The sequence below is a fragment of the Helobdella robusta genome, assembly GCF_000326865.2.
Source record: "Helobdella robusta unplaced genomic scaffold HELROscaffold_2, whole genome shotgun sequence".
NCBI lineage: Eukaryota > Metazoa > Annelida > Clitellata > Rhynchobdellida > Glossiphoniidae > Helobdella > Helobdella robusta.
The window spans coordinates 1,628,933-1,647,030 of record NW_008704083.1 but is presented as its reverse complement, the minus strand read 5'-3'; the positions used below and the strand labels follow the sequence as shown (position 1 = coordinate 1,647,030).

At 33.8% G+C, this 18,098-nt stretch overlaps 3 protein-coding genes across 3 annotated transcripts in view; 2 read left to right on the top strand and 1 right to left on the bottom strand.

The window, feature by feature from the left end:
* The window catches only part of HELRODRAFT_105953 (hypothetical protein), a gene marked incomplete at its 5' end in the record, with an annotated part of 23,102 nt that extends 14,418 nt beyond the window's left edge, over nucleotides 1-8,684 (top strand). The window contains 23 exons of the mRNA XM_009017088.1: nucleotides 89-240; nucleotides 453-583; nucleotides 893-1,114; nucleotides 1,330-1,495; nucleotides 1,881-2,089; nucleotides 2,338-2,497; nucleotides 2,586-2,633; nucleotides 2,797-3,060; nucleotides 3,379-3,489; nucleotides 3,628-3,872; nucleotides 4,147-4,285; nucleotides 4,420-4,504; nucleotides 4,826-4,917; nucleotides 5,092-5,196; nucleotides 5,448-5,548; nucleotides 5,669-5,823; nucleotides 5,951-6,064; nucleotides 6,245-6,351; nucleotides 6,419-6,495; nucleotides 6,581-6,662; nucleotides 6,834-6,989; nucleotides 7,215-7,795; nucleotides 7,919-8,684. Coding sequence (XP_009015336.1) covers nucleotides 89-240; nucleotides 453-583; nucleotides 893-1,114; nucleotides 1,330-1,495; nucleotides 1,881-2,089; nucleotides 2,338-2,497; nucleotides 2,586-2,633; nucleotides 2,797-3,060; nucleotides 3,379-3,489; nucleotides 3,628-3,872; nucleotides 4,147-4,285; nucleotides 4,420-4,504; nucleotides 4,826-4,917; nucleotides 5,092-5,196; nucleotides 5,448-5,548; nucleotides 5,669-5,823; nucleotides 5,951-6,064; nucleotides 6,245-6,351; nucleotides 6,419-6,495; nucleotides 6,581-6,662; nucleotides 6,834-6,989; nucleotides 7,215-7,373 — 3,080 coding nt within the window. The 3' untranslated portion in view covers nucleotides 7,374-7,795; nucleotides 7,919-8,684. The remainder of the gene's footprint in view (nucleotides 1-88; nucleotides 241-452; nucleotides 584-892; nucleotides 1,115-1,329; nucleotides 1,496-1,880; nucleotides 2,090-2,337; nucleotides 2,498-2,585; nucleotides 2,634-2,796; nucleotides 3,061-3,378; nucleotides 3,490-3,627; nucleotides 3,873-4,146; nucleotides 4,286-4,419; nucleotides 4,505-4,825; nucleotides 4,918-5,091; nucleotides 5,197-5,447; nucleotides 5,549-5,668; nucleotides 5,824-5,950; nucleotides 6,065-6,244; nucleotides 6,352-6,418; nucleotides 6,496-6,580; nucleotides 6,663-6,833; nucleotides 6,990-7,214; nucleotides 7,796-7,918) is intronic.
* A 972-nt stretch (nucleotides 8,685-9,656) lies between these two features.
* On the top strand, nucleotides 9,657-13,317 carry HELRODRAFT_64273 (hypothetical protein; the record flags this gene model as incomplete). Its single annotated transcript, XM_009017087.1, has 11 exons — nucleotides 9,657-9,849; nucleotides 10,056-10,192; nucleotides 10,531-10,657; nucleotides 10,773-10,845; nucleotides 11,109-11,178; nucleotides 11,425-11,558; nucleotides 11,987-12,074; nucleotides 12,194-12,316; nucleotides 12,557-12,707; nucleotides 12,876-12,951; nucleotides 13,191-13,317. Coding segments are annotated over 11 exons (1,299 nt in total), but the record flags the coding sequence as incomplete, so codon positions are not given.
* A 1,443-nt stretch (nucleotides 13,318-14,760) lies between these two features.
* Nucleotides 14,761-16,850, bottom strand: HELRODRAFT_64950 (hypothetical protein; the record flags this gene model as incomplete). Its single annotated transcript, XM_009017086.1, has 7 exons — nucleotides 14,761-14,872; nucleotides 15,186-15,258; nucleotides 15,473-15,528; nucleotides 15,734-15,878; nucleotides 16,273-16,366; nucleotides 16,480-16,623; nucleotides 16,761-16,850. 7 exons carry the CDS (start codon nucleotides 16,848-16,850, stop codon nucleotides 14,761-14,763), a joined length of 714 nt encoding a protein of 237 aa, XP_009015334.1.
* Nucleotides 16,851-18,098: the final 1,248 nt, after the last annotated feature.

Genomic DNA, 18,098 nt, shown 5'->3' with positions numbered 1-18,098 from the left:
AATAATGATAACAACACCAACAACAACAATAATAATAATAACAATAATAATAGCATAATAATAATAATAACAATAACATTAACAACAGGGGAGCGATTGTTTGACAGCAACAAGCACGTACTGTACGGCCAGAGTTGTGACGAGATTGATGGCTGGATCAACGAGACGGTTTCACAGATCAAGAGTGACGAGGTTTTCAATAAACCGATCCCCGTTAGCCTAATCATTCAAAAGCAAAATGTGAGTTATTGTTATTGTTGTTGTTATTGTTGTTATTGTTATTGTTGTTGTTGTTGTTTGTTGTCATTTTAATGATGTCAAAATAGACTGAATACTTTCAAGAAGTTCGATGAAATTCTAGCCTATTGGGCGCTTTTGTTGAAATTTGAATCTAAAAACAACTCCGAAGTTACGAGTTAGGCGCTATAAAAATTAACAAGTTTATGTTTTAGGTACTGGAAAGTCAGCTAAAGATAAAAGAACATATGTTGAAAGAGTTGGATAGGCAGGAAAATGTTTTGAAAGATTTGGAACCAGACGTTAAGAAGGAGCTGATAGGAAAGAAGGCGAGAATTGAAGATAGGTTGGTTGGCTGGTTGGCTGGTTGATGGGTTGATTGATTGCTGGGTTGATTGGTTGGTTGGCTGGTTGGTTTGTTGGTGGGTTGATTGATTGGTGGGTTGACTGGTCGATTGGCTGTTTGATAAAATAAATAAGTGAATGATCATCATCAACAATAACAGCATAAACATAAACAACCATCACCGGTAACACAAAACACAACAAAAAACAACTAATAATTTTATCAGTGAATTAACCACTAACCAACCAACCAATCAACCAACCAACCAACCAACCAGCCAAACCAAAACCCAAACCTTCAATCTCCCAGGTTCAAATCCCTCCTCCCGATCTTATCAGATCGACTGAAGGAATTGGACGAGGTAAAGAAAAAGCGGCAGTTCGAGTTGGACGCCAACGAGGAGTTGAGTTGGATCGAAGAGCGAATCAACAGAGCCAACAAGAGTGAAGTTGGCAAGGATTTGTCGGCCGTCCAGTCCCTTCTTAATAAGAACAAGACCATGCAACAAGAAATTGTGCATCATGAGCCACGGTTGGTTGGCTGGTTGGTTGGCTGATTGGTTGGTTGGTTGGTTAGTTGGCTGGATAATTAGTTAATTGACTGATCGACTGTGACTGATTGATTTAGTCCTAGATTAGTTGATTGGTCTGCTATTAGTAAATTAACTAATTGCTTGGATCCTTAACTGATAATAATTTAATCCAATTATATTTAAAATAATTTTATCTCAATGTTTTCTCCAAAAGTTTCGAAGGGGTATGCGACGAGGGCCACGAATTGATGGAGGTTGACCCAGAGAACGCGGCCCATTATAACGATATTGTGAACTACTTGGCGGGCAGATGGAATGTTCTGAAGGGGGCTGTTGATGGCGCCAGGACGAGATTGAAAAATAATCAAGATCTTTTACAGGTAGGTTGGCTGGTTGGGTTATTGATTAATTGGTTGATTGATCGGTCGGTCGATTGGTTGTTTGATTGATTGATTGTTTGATTGGATAGTTAATTAATTCATTAATTGGTTGATCGTTTGATTAAATAAATTAATATCTAACTGATTCATAATTCACTCACTCCATAATCAACAATTCATCCCGAAATCCATACAAATTCAAAATTCACACCACACAATTTTAAACACTAAATAGTTTACAACAAAATACACTACTGTACGATATATATATGCGTAAAATTACAGTACAAATACACCACATCGACATCACAACCTTAACAATGTTCATCAAGTAAATCATACGATACAACATCCGCACGCAAAAATGCACTTTAATACCCACCAGTACCTTTTTGATGTGGACGATGCAGAAGCCTGGATCGGAGAACAAGAGCTTTACCTAATGGCAGACGAGAAACCAAAGGATGAACTGGCAACTGAGAACGTTTTGAAAAAAAATTCCGACAGAGAAAAGGTCATAGAGGATTTTGACGGCCAGGTTAAACAGCTGGGCGTCCAAGCTGAAAAGTTATACGGAACTCTTCCGGAATATACGTTAGTTTAGTTGGTTTTGGTTTGGATTTTGATTTTGTAATGTGTTAGTGATGCTATTGCCATGGCGTTTTAGCACGTTGACAGACCCTGCTTTAAAGTTACTCGAATTCTAAACATTTTTATTTTAACAATTTATGCTCAATTAATTGGTTGGACAGTTAGTTACTTGATTAATTAGTTAGTTAGTTAATTAATTGAATAATTAATTATTTACTCAATTAATTAATTAATTAATTAATTAACTCTAGAGAACAAATAAAGTTGAAGCAGCGAAAGCTCGAAGTGACATACCAGAACCTGAAAGATTTGGCATCTGAGAAGAAGAATCGGCTGAACGAGTTCATCAAACTCTACAAACTGCATTTCGAAATTGATGACCTAGAACAGTGGATTGCTGAAAAAGAGGTTGTTATTATTATTATTTATTATTAATATTATTATTGTTATTGTTGTATTGTTATTATTATTATTGTCATAAATAATTTCTTCTCGGCAGGTTGTCGCATCTTCCAGTGATTTCGGACAAGATTTTGAACACGTTTGCGTGAGTTCACTCTTTCATCCGTTCGTTTATTCATTCATTCTCAGTCAGTCAATCAATAACCCTAACCCAGCCAACCAACCAACCAACCAACCAAACCAAACCAACCAAACCAACCAACCAACCAAACCAACCAACCAACCAAACCAACCAACCAACTTTACAGCTGTTAAGAGAGCGTTTCAAGAAGTTCACAACCGACACCGAAGCAGTCGGTTTGGACCGGGTATCAGCCGTGAACGATATCTGCGACCGACTAATCGAACGTGGCAGCGGCGATGCGCCGACTATAGCCGAGTGGAAGGATGGGATAAACGAGCTGTGGACCGATCTGCTAGAGCTGATGGAGACGAGGAATCAGGCGCTCTTTGCTTCTTTTGAGTTCTTCAAGTTCTTCAACGATAGTAATGATTTACTGGAGAGGATTCATGTTAGTTCGCTTCCTTGTTTTTTTCTCTTTCTCTCACTCTTTCTCTCTTTTCTCTCTTTCTGTCGTTTTTCGTGTTTGCATGGAGATCTTAGTGAAGATTTGAACATGAACAGCGTTAACCAGACACAAGCAACAATGTAACGGCAGACGACAATAAATAGCAGGCATACACATATATACAACACCCACACACACTCAACAAAAACACGCACGCACACATATGCACGTACGCACGCACACATACGCACACACACACACACACACGCACGCACGTACACTCGTACACACGCACAAACACACGCACGCACACAGGCAAAGAAGTTGTTAATACCAAACGATGAAGACCTAGGTAGCAGTCCGCAGTCGATAACAGCCTTGCAGAGGAGGTTCAACAGTTACGAGAACGGATTAGTGCTACTTGGGAATCAGGTTCAACAATGATGACTATAGTAATAATAATAATAATAACCTACACACACACAAACAAACACACACACATCTACCCACAAACACACACACATACACATATACAGACAGACAGACAAACAAACACACACACAAATACAGGTTCAAGAAGTACAAGAAAATGCTTCCAAACTAATCGTTTGCTACTCGGGCGACAAAGCCCGCGAAATTCAAACCAAAGAACAAGAGGTAGTAGGGGCCTGGAAGTTGCTGCACCAGCAACTAGAGACTCGAAAGCTGCAACTGAGCAATACGTTCGACGCCAACAAGTTTTTTATAATGGCCAAAGATTTGCTGGTGTGGGTTAGTGATATGCAAAGACAGATCTACGTTACTGATAAACCAAGGTTGGTTGGTTGGCTGATTGGCTGATTGATTGATTGATTAGTTGGTTGGTTGGTTGATTGGCTGATTGATTGATGATTGATTAGTTGGTTGGTTGGTCGATTGGTTTGCTGGTTGGTTGGTTGATTAGTTGGCTGGCCTAAACTAATTAATCAATTGAAACGCTGAAAAACTCAACATCAACAGTAATAAAACAATGACGATAAGGAAAATAACAACAATAACAACAACAATAACAACAACAATAACAACAACAATAATAATAATAAAAAACAGGGATGTGTCGGGCGTGGAGCTGTTGATAAACAGTCATATGGGTTTGAAGGCGGAATTTGACGCGAGGGATGAGAATTTCACGATTTGCACAAACCTTGGGAAAGAATTATTCTACAGGAAACATCCGCTCTCAAACGAAGTAATAATGGAAATTAATATGATGCTAATTTATTCATTCGTTCATTCGTTCGTTCGTTCGTTCGTTCGTTCTTTCGTTCGTTCGTTCGTTCGTTCATTCATTCATTCATTCATTCATTCATTTTTGTTTCAAAGATCTATGCGAAACTATCGCAACTGGCCCAGCAGAGGGGGAAGTTGGGCGACGACTGGGAAGACAGGTGGCAGTACTTGCAATTGAGTTGGTCCTTCTTTTTGTTTGCTTGTTTGCTTGTTTGTCTGTTTGTTTGTTTGTTTGTCTGTTTGTTTGTCTGTCTGTCTGTTTGTTTGTTTGTTCGGTTACTGGCTATCATTATCAAGATCATCATCGTCATTAATGCTATCACTATCATCATCGTCACCATCATCATCGTTATCATTACCATCATCATCGTCGTCATCATCATCACCATCATCGTCGTCGTCGTCATCATCATCATCATCGTCGTCATCATTACTATCATCATCATCATCATCATCATCATTACTATCATTATCATCGTCATCATCATCATCATGACAGTACATGAAGTCTATCTATTCTCTCGCGATGCGACCGTTGCTGAATCTTGGATGAGCACCCAAGAACCTTACATCGTCAGCAATTACTGTGGCGTTAGTTACGATGATGATGACGATGAAGATGAAGAAGAAGATGATGATGATGATAACTATACTGATGACGATAATGATAGTGATGATGACGTAATTAAATTAGTTAATTATTTATTTAGATGTAATTAAATTAGTTAGTTATTTATTTAATTCTGAAAAATTATAACCAACCAGGAGACCATTGATGTTAACGAGTTGTTGTTGAAGAAGCATCAGGCAATTGAGAAGGCCCTCATGAGTCAAGAGGAAAGATTCGCTGCCTTGGAAAAACTGACGATGGTATGTGTTTGTATGTGTGTTTGTATGCGTGTTTGTGTGTGTGTGTGCGTGCGTATGCGTATGTGTGTACGTGCGTGCGTGTACGTGTGTGTGTGTGTCTGTTTCATTTGTTTGTTTGTTCGTTTGTCAATTCATTTGTTTGTTGTTCGTCCATTTGTCCGTTCAGTTAATTAATTAATTAATTCATTCATTCATTCATCTATCCATTCATTCATTCATTCATTCATTCATCCATTCATTCATTCATTCAGCTGGAGCAATTGGCCCAGCAGAGCACACAGCCTCGGAAATCGAGTCACGTAGACAGGTGCATGAAGGAGTACCTGCCAATCATCAGGGAGGAACCGCCCCCGTAAATTATTATCATTATAATTTTTAAAAATTATAATAATAATAAATTGTATTGTATTCGTTTTATAAATAAATAATAACTAAATAACTAAAATTGCTTTTATTATTATTCAAACTCAAGAGAACCTCAGAAACCAATCCAGAAGCCCGCCCGTCCACCATCGATCAAGGAGCCAATCAGAGACGAGAGCGAAGGTCAAATGAGTGCAAAGGTCAAAAGTCAAGATGGTGGTGGCGGCGGTGACGTTGAGACTGCTCCGAAGAGTCCGGCCAGACGTTAGTTATGTTGTCGTGTCGTCGTCATCATCATCCTCTTCTTTTTTTTTCTTTTTCTTCTTCTTCTTCTTCTTCTTTTCTTCTTCTTCATCACAATCATCATCATCATCACCAACCCCACCCACAGCGCCAACTTCACCGGCGACGCCCCCGCAACAACCGTCGACCACCTCCACACCTGGAATGTCACCTGCATTGCTAACGCCGGGTTCATCTGGAACGCTTCCATCTCAGTCGAAATGTATGCAGGCTACCTATCAAGACTCTCAACAACACTTAAACATCCTATCGCTAATACAAATACTGGCTTTTAAAAAAAACTTTTCTCATCAATAATTGACTAATTATATAATTATTATTATAATTAATTTTATTATATTTTTTTTAATGAATGACTGAGCTCTACTTTTCACTCACTTAGCCGGGGAAAAACCGACGAAATCGTCGTCATTCAGGCTGGGCAGAAGTTCCTCGTCCAGCAAGAAACACAAGGATGCATCCATTGCTGCGACTGCTGGCATTGGTACGGCGTTATTATTTATTATTTATATTTATTATTAATTATTATTAATTATTATTATTATTTTTAGATACTTCGGCCCCAATATTATTCGAAGGACCGCTGATAAGAAAGCACACCTGGGAAAACACGTTGCAGAAATCTACTAATCGGTGCGTGCGTGTGTGTGTGTTTGCGTGTGTGTGCGTGCGTGCGTGTGTGCGTGCTTAATTTATTTTCATCGTTATCACCACCCAGAGCCTGGGAAAAAGTGCACGTCGTTTTATTGGACAACAACGTGATTTCATTCTTCAAGGATGTCAAACATGCTAAATCGCCTGTTGGTTTTTTTCTTCGTTTTTAGTCAATCACCATCCATCCATTCATTAGTTCATCTTATCACTCAATCAGACAAACGATCAATTGCTCAATCAATCAACCATCCGTTCAATCAATCACTCAATCAATCTATGAACGAACCAATCAACAAGCTCAACCAATTAAAAATCAGGAGCCTAAACAATATTTTCGGCAAGAAGTTCCGTTAAACCTGGCCAATGAGAATGCAGCAGCAGAAGTGGCCACCGACTACCACAAAAGACCGAACGTCTTCAAGCTCAAAATGGATGTTTCAGGAGCTGAATATTTATTCCAGTGCAAAGATGAGGTGATTTCGACCGATCAATCAATCATTCATTCGTTCATTTGATCGATCACTCATTCGTTCATTCTATGTTTTGTTCGTTTTTGTTCGCTCATTCATTCATTCATTCATTCACTCATTCATTCATTCATTCATTCATTCATTTGTTCTTTCGTTCGTTCACTCGTTCGTTCGTTCACTCATTCAAATAATATTACCTCATTCAAAATCCTATTTGTAATCTATCAGGCCGAAATGAATTTATGGATCACCATGCTGAACAAGCACAAAAATTTCGACAAAGCAACTCCCAGCTCGGCTTCCGGCTTCATGACACTTCCGGCAAATCTGGACGACAAAAGGGACGAACCAAAGAGAAGGAGTCTTTTCGGAGCTAAGAAAAAATAATTTATGAATATTGAATAAAGAAAAATGAAAAAACATAGATAAAATCAAAAAAAGTTAATATGATTCTAAATTTAAAAAAAAAATAAAATTAAATAAAATTTTTTTTAATATCAGGGAAGAAACATTTCATTTTAGATATTGACAAACTTACACACTTCACTCACACACACACCACACACACGCACACACACACCACACACACACACACACACAAATTGCTACAAAGTTTGTTACGAAATTGTTAAGTCTGTGACTGAGTTATATACACATATATATATATGTATGTATGTGTGTATATATATATATATATATATATATATGTATATATATATATATATATATATAATACATATATATCGTTTGTTGTTTTTTTTATTATTGATTTCAATTTAATCTATTATTATTACTTTTATTATTATTGTTAAATAATAATAATCTTTTTTCTTACAAACGTTAATGAAATTTTCTTGTTGAAAATTTAACTGTTGAGATTGGTGAACCTTAACAATATAACACCAATTAGAACAACATTAATAACAATAATAGTAATAATAAATAATAATAACAATAACAGCAGTAATGGTAAAATACTGATTCTTATAATTTTTTGGGCGTCATTTTGTTTCGAAATAGGAAGGTTAATGTGTCCTTATTTTTCAGATATGATGAAAGGAGTGGGCAGTCCACTTTATTTCTATATTCCACACAGAATCCTTCAATAATTTCTCAACCTTTTTCTTTTTTGGGGTCTGTCCTCTGGCAAATGACGCCCATGATTCCAATGCTTTTTATCATTGTTGTACATAGGTAAGTAGTTTATCGATATCGATCATCATTCCAATGAAATTAATTTTAATTCTTTTATGATTGACGGTGTTTTATTAATAGAGATTATATTTTTTTATATTAATACTTTGACTTTTTGTCATTATTTTACTGTGCCTTATATGTATGTGTGTATGTATGTAATTATATATATATATATTTCCTATATATGTGTGTGTGTTGCTTTTTATTTTGTGTAATACGATGGTAGATTTATATGTTATATATATATATATATATATATATATATATATACAAGATGGTAGATACATATACTTTTATATTAATAAATGCAAATAATATGGATAATTACTGTACTAATTTAATTGCAGAAAATACAACAAAGTTCTTATATACAATCACATGTATTTTTACATTGTATACCTATAAATTTAGTGACATTTATTTTATATTTTGCCTTTCCAAAGGTTTTGGAGTTTTTTTTCTATATTTGCTTTTATATTTAATACAATTTTTGCTTCATTCTTTGTAGTTTCAGTTTTTCAGTTACGCATACAAACGCGAACATTTATACACGTGTGGGGTGTATTATGCACATAACTAGAATAATATTATATTATTTATATGTATAATGATGCGTTCGTATTTATAGTAATTCTAATCCTTATCTTTCTATGGTCATTATAACTAAAGTTTACTTTTATCACCGTTCTGTTTATTTCGGCAACTTCACGTATACCATGTCGCACGTTTTGAAAAAAAAGTTGTTCTTTGGATTAAATGTCAAAAAGGCCGACAAAAATGGAAACAGAATTACGGTGCGTTTTGCTTTTTTTAGTTTTTTTTTGTTAGATTTTTTATTCGATCTTTGAGAAACCGCCTCACTTCTAACCTTTTTCTAGCCTGAAGTGTCAGATAACAAAGTTAAACCTCCTCTTCAACAAGTTGCCCACGGGGATAATGACAAAAAACGCAAAGTTGAAGGTAATAAAATTATTTTCTAAATATAATTTATTGTTTTTTTTCAATATAATTAACTAAATAATTGATTTTTATGATTTTGCAATTTAATTTCACTTTTAGATAAAGTTGGACAAAATGGTTTGGAGCCAAAAAGACGAAAAATTGACTATGATGTGACATTTTTCAGTCAAAATTGTAAAAAGCAAAAAGTGCCACTGTCTGATGAGAAACTAGCCCAAATACATCGAGATAAGGTTTTGTTAAATTAGCTAACTAATTGATTAATTAATTAATTAACTAATTAACTGACTGTCAATTGAGTGTTTGATTGGTTTGATAATTTTCTAATAAACTTAAATTTAAAATTTGTTTTAATCATTTTATGACATATTTAATAACTGGATTTAACATTTACATTTTAGTCATATTCAACTAATTTCTTAATATTATTATTTAGTTTTTTAATTTGGATAATTAAAATTAATTAATCTGTTATATTTTTCATCACTGCCTAATCATAAACACCTGCCTCCACAGGTCAATCACTTCAGAAACGAAAAGCACATACATGTATATGGCACAGACATGCCTGATCCGATAGAATCTTTTGATCAGCTATTTAAAAGTTATCAAATAGACAAGAATTATATGGAAAATTTAACTAATATGGGTTTTAAAGTCCCTACCCCAGTACAAATGCAGGCTATCACTGCCATCTTGCATGCAAGTTTTTTTTCAATTTTTAATAATTTAAAATCATACATACATTTATAATGGCAAACAGAAATACTGCAGAATAGATTTTTATATTTTTACAAAACAACAAAAGGATTGTGATTCAACTATTAGCTGTAGACAGTTTTTATTGTTGGTTACACTTTCAAACTGTGATTAAGATTTTTTTCTTTGTTCACATGCCTTCGCAGAAACGAGAAGTAATGGTCTGTGCTCCTACTGGATCAGGTAAGACTTTAGCATTTGGTCTGCCTATTTTACATAAATTAGGTGAGCACAAAACTGGCGGCTTCAGAGCTCTCATTTTGGCTCCAACTAGAGAATTAGCGAAACAGGTACAAAGAAATTTGGGGTTTTTATTTATTTTTATTTGGGGTTTTTATTCATCCATCCATATCTGTCTATCTATCTATCTATCTATCTTTCTATCTATCTTTTTTTCTCTTATCTATTTATTTATTAATTCAATTCATTATTTTATGTTCAATGTTGTCCATTCATATTAATGTCTATAAATTGTCACATTAAATAATGTTACTGCTTTTTGTTTTTTATAGACATCATTTTTTTCTATTTTTTGTTTGTCTGATGGTTAATTCTTATTAATTAACTAATTAATTAATTATAATTAGATTACTGATTTAATATAGTAATATATTTTTTCGCTGGTTAGATTCAGTCAGAAATTGTGCAGGTTAGCAAGGGGTCTTCATTGAAAGTTAGGTACCTCCTAAGTTCAAAAACAGTGGAAAATAGAAAGAAATGGATGAATGCAGGTTATTTCATTGTGGGGAAGTTTAGTTTTTTTCATTTATTTTTTGTAAAAATTCATTCTTAGTTTAAGTGTTAGTGTATTGTTTTTCGTTATTACATTCCAAAAATTTAACAATCCATGTGCAATCCTGCTACATACAGATATGGTTATCACAACGCCGAAAAAATTTGTTTATGTTTTGAAGAAATTTAGGAGTGAACTTTCTCTTAAGAGGTTTTTTTACATATATTTATTGCATTTTGTGTATCAAGTTATTGAGAAATACTATCACCTCACTATCAAATGAAAATTGTAGAGTGAATTTTTTTATAAAATGTTTCGTTTTTCGTTTGTTTGTTATTTCTCTGATTTATTGATCTAGCAACCAATATTTTGAGTTTTTTCGCTTAGGAAATGAATTTTCTGAGATCAAATTATCCAAAATAAAATTTTTATGAAATTTTCCAAAATAAACTGATTTTGTCTTCGTTTTTCAGTGTTGAATGGTTAGTTGTAGACGAGTCAGACAAGTTATACGAAGATGGTGATATGGGCTTTAGACAACAGGTTTCATATCACTACTATTTTAATAATTTCAGTCTCATTAATTTCACTCTCATCATTTTACCTTAATCATTTCATTTTAATCATTCAATAAGTCGATCATTTATTCAACAATCAAGTCCAGAATGTATTTAATAAGTCAATCAATCAATTGATTTATCAACAAACTCACCAATCAGTCACTTTATCAATCAGTTAAATAATCAATCAATCAACCATCCAACTAAATAACCACCACAATTTAAACAGTTGGGAAATATCTACAAGGCTTGCCAGAGCTCTGCTTTAAGGACATTACTGTTCAGTGCTACCTTCTCAAAAGAAGTTGAACTGTGGTGCCAGTTAAATTTGGACAATCTATTGAGAATCTATATTGGAAATATGTTAGTAACACTATGTAATTGGTTTAGTAATTTAAAAATTAATAATTACTAATATAAAAAAAACAATGCTTAGTTAGTTTGATGGACTTTTTGTCATGTGATAGACTGCTAGGTCTGCATTCAAACTCGGTTAACTCACGACAAAACAACCAGAGCGTAGCCCACCACTTCTAATCATTTCACTATCACAATTAGTAATAAGGGACTAGTGAGATTAGTGATTAGTAATTTTAGAAATTGTAATTAATGGCTAGTATAATAAATACATGGTATGCAAATGAGGCTAGAGTCCTTCTGCATTTAAACCGGACTACCGAATACTATTTCAACAGACTATCATTTTTATAATTAATAAACAATCACTCTATTTAATAAATCATTAGTTAAATAGTTGATAAATTAAATAATTAATTAAATAATAATTTTAGAAATGCAGCTACTGACACAGTTGATCAACATTTGGTGTATACTGGCAGTGAAGATGGGAAGATATACGCACTGAGGAATATTTTCAAAGTACACTATACACTTTTTATACAAATTTTAAAATACCTGCTTCTCAAACTACGTTCTATTTTTAAACACTTCTGAATTCCCGCCACCTCTTAAAATACATTCTATTTATAAACATTCAGGAATATCAGCCTCCTGTGTTGGTTTTTGTCCAATCGAAGCAGCGAGCCGATGAGTTGTTCGTAGAACTTCTTGGAGATGGAATGAATGTGCAAGCCATTCATTCAGATAAATCTGACGTCCAAGTATCATTATTATTATTATTGTTGTTGTTGTGTCCGTGTTGATGACTTCTTATTAGATTTAGATCTAATAAGTTAGATCTAAATGTTTTGAAATATGTGTCGGAAATTTGATAAGCACTTTCATAAATACCTGTTAACTAATTAATTAGTTAATTAATCTAAATCTAAACGTTAATCTAATCTAAAAGTTAATTAACTAATTAGTTAGTTAATTAATAAATAAGTTTTTCGACTCTGCAGAGAGATGGCATAATGAAAAATTTTCTAAACGGAAGCGTACACATCCTCATCTGTTCTGACGTCATGGCCAGGGGGTTGGACTTTAAAAATGTCAATCTCGTCATCAACTACGACTTCCCGACTAGCGCCGTTGCTTATATACATAGAATCGGTAGGTATGCCCGTGTAATGAATTTTGAAATTGAAATTATTTTATATTATTTTATTATTATTTTGGGTATAATTGTTTTTGAAATTAAAATTATTTTAAATTATTATTTTATTATTAATGTGGGTATAATTGCTAATAATAAAATTTCCGTCGAAATAAATTTGAAAGGTCGTACAGGTAGAGCGGGTAGGCCAGGTAAAGCAGTTACATTCTTCACAGATGATGACGTTCGCTATCTTCGAAGGTTTGTACTTCGTTCTTTCATTCTTTGCTTCTGGACTATAATGCGGATTTTTTATTTTTGAATGTTTACCGATAATAATTAGTTAAAATAAGATTTTTTTGTTATTAGTATTCATTGAAATGAATACTTTTAATGGAGAGTGAGAGAAAGTATTGTTGAAATGAGAGAAAAAAAGTTTGAAAGTATCTATTGAAAATGCAACCACAGTACGAATAAATAGAAAAAAATTTTCTTCTTAGTATCGTTAACGTGATCAGACAAGCTGGATGTGAGGTTCCCGAATACATGCTGAGAATACAGAAGCCACCTAGGTACTTTTTTTCTAGCTTTCCCTTTCTTTCGAATGTTTTTGTTTCTACAAAATAAACTGCTGGATATTGATAATTTATCGTTTTTTTGTTCGGTAAAACTACCAACTACCAAGTTAATATTGGTAAGACGAAGGTAATGGTGAGTGGGGAAGGTGGGGAACGAGTGATAAGTAAAATAGACCCCTGTGGGGTATGTGACAGGAGAGTGAAGGCTAACTCGGTATTGTGTATAGGATGTCAGAAATGGGTGCATAAGAGATGTAGTGGTGTGAGGGGGGCACTGAAAAAGGTGGAAGGCACGTTCAAATGTAAGAAATGTGTTCATGGTGTGATTAATAGGACGGACTCAAGGACAGGGTTGAGTGGTGGTATTGAAAGAGTGGAAAGCTTTGTTTACTTAGGGGATAAGCTGAACGCAGATGGAGGATGTTTGAGCGCAGTTACGGCTAGAGTTCGTGTGGGATGGATGAAATTTAGGGAACTGGGTGGGGTATTGTGTGGAAAGAAATGGTCAGTGAAGATGAAAGGGAGGGTATATAAAGCATGTGTGAGAGCAGCGATGGTATATGGTGGTGAAACTTGGGTGTTGAGGAGAGAGGAAGAAAGTGTACTGCAGAGGGCTGAAAGAGCTATGGTGAGGATGATGTGTGGGGTTAAAGTGAAGGATAGGAAGAGTAGTACAGAGCTGATGTCGATGATGGGACTGAATGAGGACATTGCGACATTGAAAAGGAGATCGAGATTGCGGTGGTATGGACATGTGTTGAGAAGGGATGAAAGGGTCGGGATTAGGCGAGCGTTGGAGTTCGAGGTTGAAGGAGTGGTAGGAAGGGGTCGTCCGCGATTGGGATGGAGAGAGCAGGTGGAGAAGGACAGGGTGAAAGCGGGGTTGCGTGATACTGAGGCGAGTGACAAATGTGGATGGCGTCGAGGGGTATTTCGGTTTCATCATAGGTAGCCAAACGGCAACCCCCGATCTCGGGTAAAATGTCGTCTAAACGTGTGTTGTTGTTTCGGTAAAACTAATTTTTCAGAAATAATGAATAAAATAAGTAAATTAGCGTAAAAATAATACTAACTCAAGTTGGATCAGTATTACTATTCGTATTATTTACACCGAATTAATGTTACTAATTCTACTAAATCGCTACATTCGATTTCAGACGAGTTCAAAAAAGGTTGGTCACAAAGGCTCCTGAGAGGGATCCAATCTTAAACGAAAATTTCATTAGTAATGAGGTGAAGGAAATGATTAAGAAGAAAAGGAAGAAGAAGACCAATAAGAAAAAGATCTTTAAAAGGAAAAGTAAAGGGGGCAACGGCGAATAAATTTTACTCTAATTTGATCACTATCTAATTTGATCACTAGATTTTATTTATTTAAATATTAGTGCTGTTTAATAATAATAAAATACAGACAAAACATTTTTGAATATTTCATTTTCAAAGCAACAATAATAATTAAAATATCTCGGTAAATCTAAAAAACGAAGACAGATTAAATTTCATCATCCAATCCGATTTCTGGGAAATCCCCGGTTTTCACTGTTTCCGGCTTGACAAATGCCCCATAAGGTGCTGGGCATTCAAAATATCTTTTACCTGATACACTGGTTGAGATATGCACGGTATATAACACATTTATATATAAATATGAAATGAGAAAAGTTTTGGTTGGCTTACCTTTGTTCAAATCTATATGTGTTATTTTATATGTTATTGTTATGTATGTATGTACGTATGTATGTATGTACGTATGTATGTATGTACGTATGTATGTATGTACGTATGTATGTATGTACGTATGTATGTATGTACGTACGTACGTACATATGTATGTGTGTATGTATGTATGCCTACATCTGCCTAATGTAGATTTTTGATAGAAAAGAAGTAAACCAGAAGACAAATATTAGACTGAACCTTCCATCATGTTTACCAAGAGGTTCGTCATACTTGATTCCCACCCAGTATCCTGGCTTGAAATCCGTGAAGCCTGTAATTAAAATGATTTGGTCATTTTAAAAAAGATAACGTACAAACACTAGAAATTACACAGAATATACAGATGAACAAAGTTTTAACAAGTGAAAAAAAAATGGAAATTAATCATACCAAAAAATTTTCAGAGTAATTGTTTAAACACAGTCTGACATGATATAATACTAAATAAAAGTTGAGAAAATGCAAATAGATATAACTTTACATACCCACGTACATTACTGTACCACGTTTTGTTGGCTGGCCAATCACAGAGACTTCACACCTTTTGATGAGTAATACAAAAAAATTGAAAACTTGTTTCACTAAATTTAATTTAAATGTTGAAAAACATTTAATTACGTTATTTACTAGAAAAAATTTATAAATTTATAACCTCATTTACTGAAATTCAAAATCTTATTTCAATTTAAATATTTCAAAGTCTTATAGAAATATACTTAATCATTTAATCTAACAACTACACACACCTCTCTCCAACTTTTATTTTCTCAGCCTGATCTCTCTCCAATTTCTCCTTCTCTTTCTTTTCCTCTTCCTTCTTCGCTTTCTCTCCCTCACTGATTTCCGCAAATCTACCAAATTTCATGTTTTGCTTGAAGGCCCTAACTGAATCTAATTTGGGAAAAATACAACAATAAACAACATACCTTTAGACGACATTTTCCCCGAGATCGGGGGTTGCCGTTTGGTTACCTATGATGAAACCAAATGTCATCATAAATATTTTATTGGCTAATTTTTATGCAGGACGCCCTTCCTTACGCAACCACAGTTATAAGCGGCGGGCCTAGCCTTTGATGATCCAACATCACTCACAAGGCAGTGAGGGTCAGTTTAATGTCATAACCAGGACATAATTTGGGAAAGATAAATAAATAGATTAAATCAAAGATTCAAACAAATAGATAAATAGAAAATAAGTAAAAACACTATACAAAAGAGTAATAAATATATTTATTATTAGATAAATAGCTCTAAATATAAAATTATTTTAAGTTAAGGCAACCATTTTTCTTGGCATATTCTTCATCAGATAGCTCAAATTTCGTCACATTTGATAAATCATCCAATGGTATTTGATTGCCTGATTTGTCTACCACCTTTTTTAAAAAAAAATAAAATTAATTATTTAAACAATTAATAATGTAAATAAACAAAGAAAAATTTTATCAATCCTTGAAACCATCACTTAAATTTAAAAAAAAGTACAAACATGTATTCTCATATTATTAGAAATATTATAATTTCTAAGAGTCATCTCATCATTATCCAAGTTACAGAACAGTTTATCATCCTGACCAAAAACTGACAGAACCATCGACTGTACACTGGCCCCAGTTATTAACTCCAGTTTATTCTGTTTAAAATTTTTTTAAATATAAAAAGATCTAAAGAAATGTTAAATCAATAAGTAAGAATAGATTAATCTGATTATGATAAAATAAAAAGTAAATAATTTATTAAAAATAACACAAAAGAAATTTGAATTCACACTTTTAAAGCAATCACTGTTAGGTCAAGAGAAAATGTGTTTTCAGTTGAGTATGGGATGACAGTGCTGGAGACTTTCACAGTTAAAGACATTATTATTCTTTCTTTTCTTTACTTCTTTTGGTTGGAGATAGAATTTTGAATGGCAGTGAAAAAGAAATCTGAAATGAGTAAAAAAAAATTTATATTATTTAAATTTAATTGATTATAATAAAATTTTAAGATTAATTTACTTGCAATCATCATTTTAGAAATAATTCAATAATAACAACCAGTGAAAAAACTTACAAATTGAAAACAAGAAAATTTTATTGTGGTTTTAAAAACATTTAAAATTTTAAATTAAAATTAATACTAAATAAAATGATTATGACTTGAATTTGATTGAATGAATCAGACTAGAAATTAATTACTTACTTGAAATTAATTTAACTTACAACTTTAATTCACAAAATCATAATTTACCAAAATTATAATAAACGCTTATTTTATTTCAACGAGAAAAATCGATAAATCATTCACTATACTCGTCGCAATTGAAACTTAAAAGTTGTTAAAACATTCACCATAACGATAGTATGGAAAGCTTTAAGAAATTTGTGACAAGACTTTTTCCAACTTATTTCGTAATAACATTGAATAAAACCCACTAACTTAAAACGACATAATACAAAAACAATATACAGACATAGCACACGATTTTATAGACTATATACATATAGAAACATTAGACGTACTCACACTCCTTAAAAATTTAAAGTCTGATCAACAAGCTCTACAACCAAATAACAAACCAGCAGAATTTTTCCAGCGCACAAAATATAGCATATAAATATATAAAAACTCATACAAATTTCACACGCAATGAAAACGGCAATAGTTACGACAGGCTATCATAAAAATCTAAGACAGTAGAATCAGCTCTGATGCAGCTCCTATTAAAATCGATGACTCGAAGACCCTGTAAATTTTTTGCTCTGGATAGGGCCACATAGGCCTGTCCACATTCGAAGACCTTGCCCAAGGACATTTCAACTGCATCCAATGTCATACCCTATCATGATGTTAATAATTATCGTTTTATTAATCAACCAATCAACCAACCAGCCAACTAACCAGCCAACTAACCAGCCAATTAACCAGCCAGCCAACCAATCGACCAACCAACCCACCAATCGACCAACCAACCCACCAATCAATTATTCGGCCAATCAACCAGCAAACAAACCTGGCTTTTGTGAATGGACAACGCCCAGGCCAACTTCAAAGGCAGCTGTTTCCTGCTAATATTCTGAGCGCCATGAACCTTCATTGTCCACTTATCAAAGTTAATTATGAGCT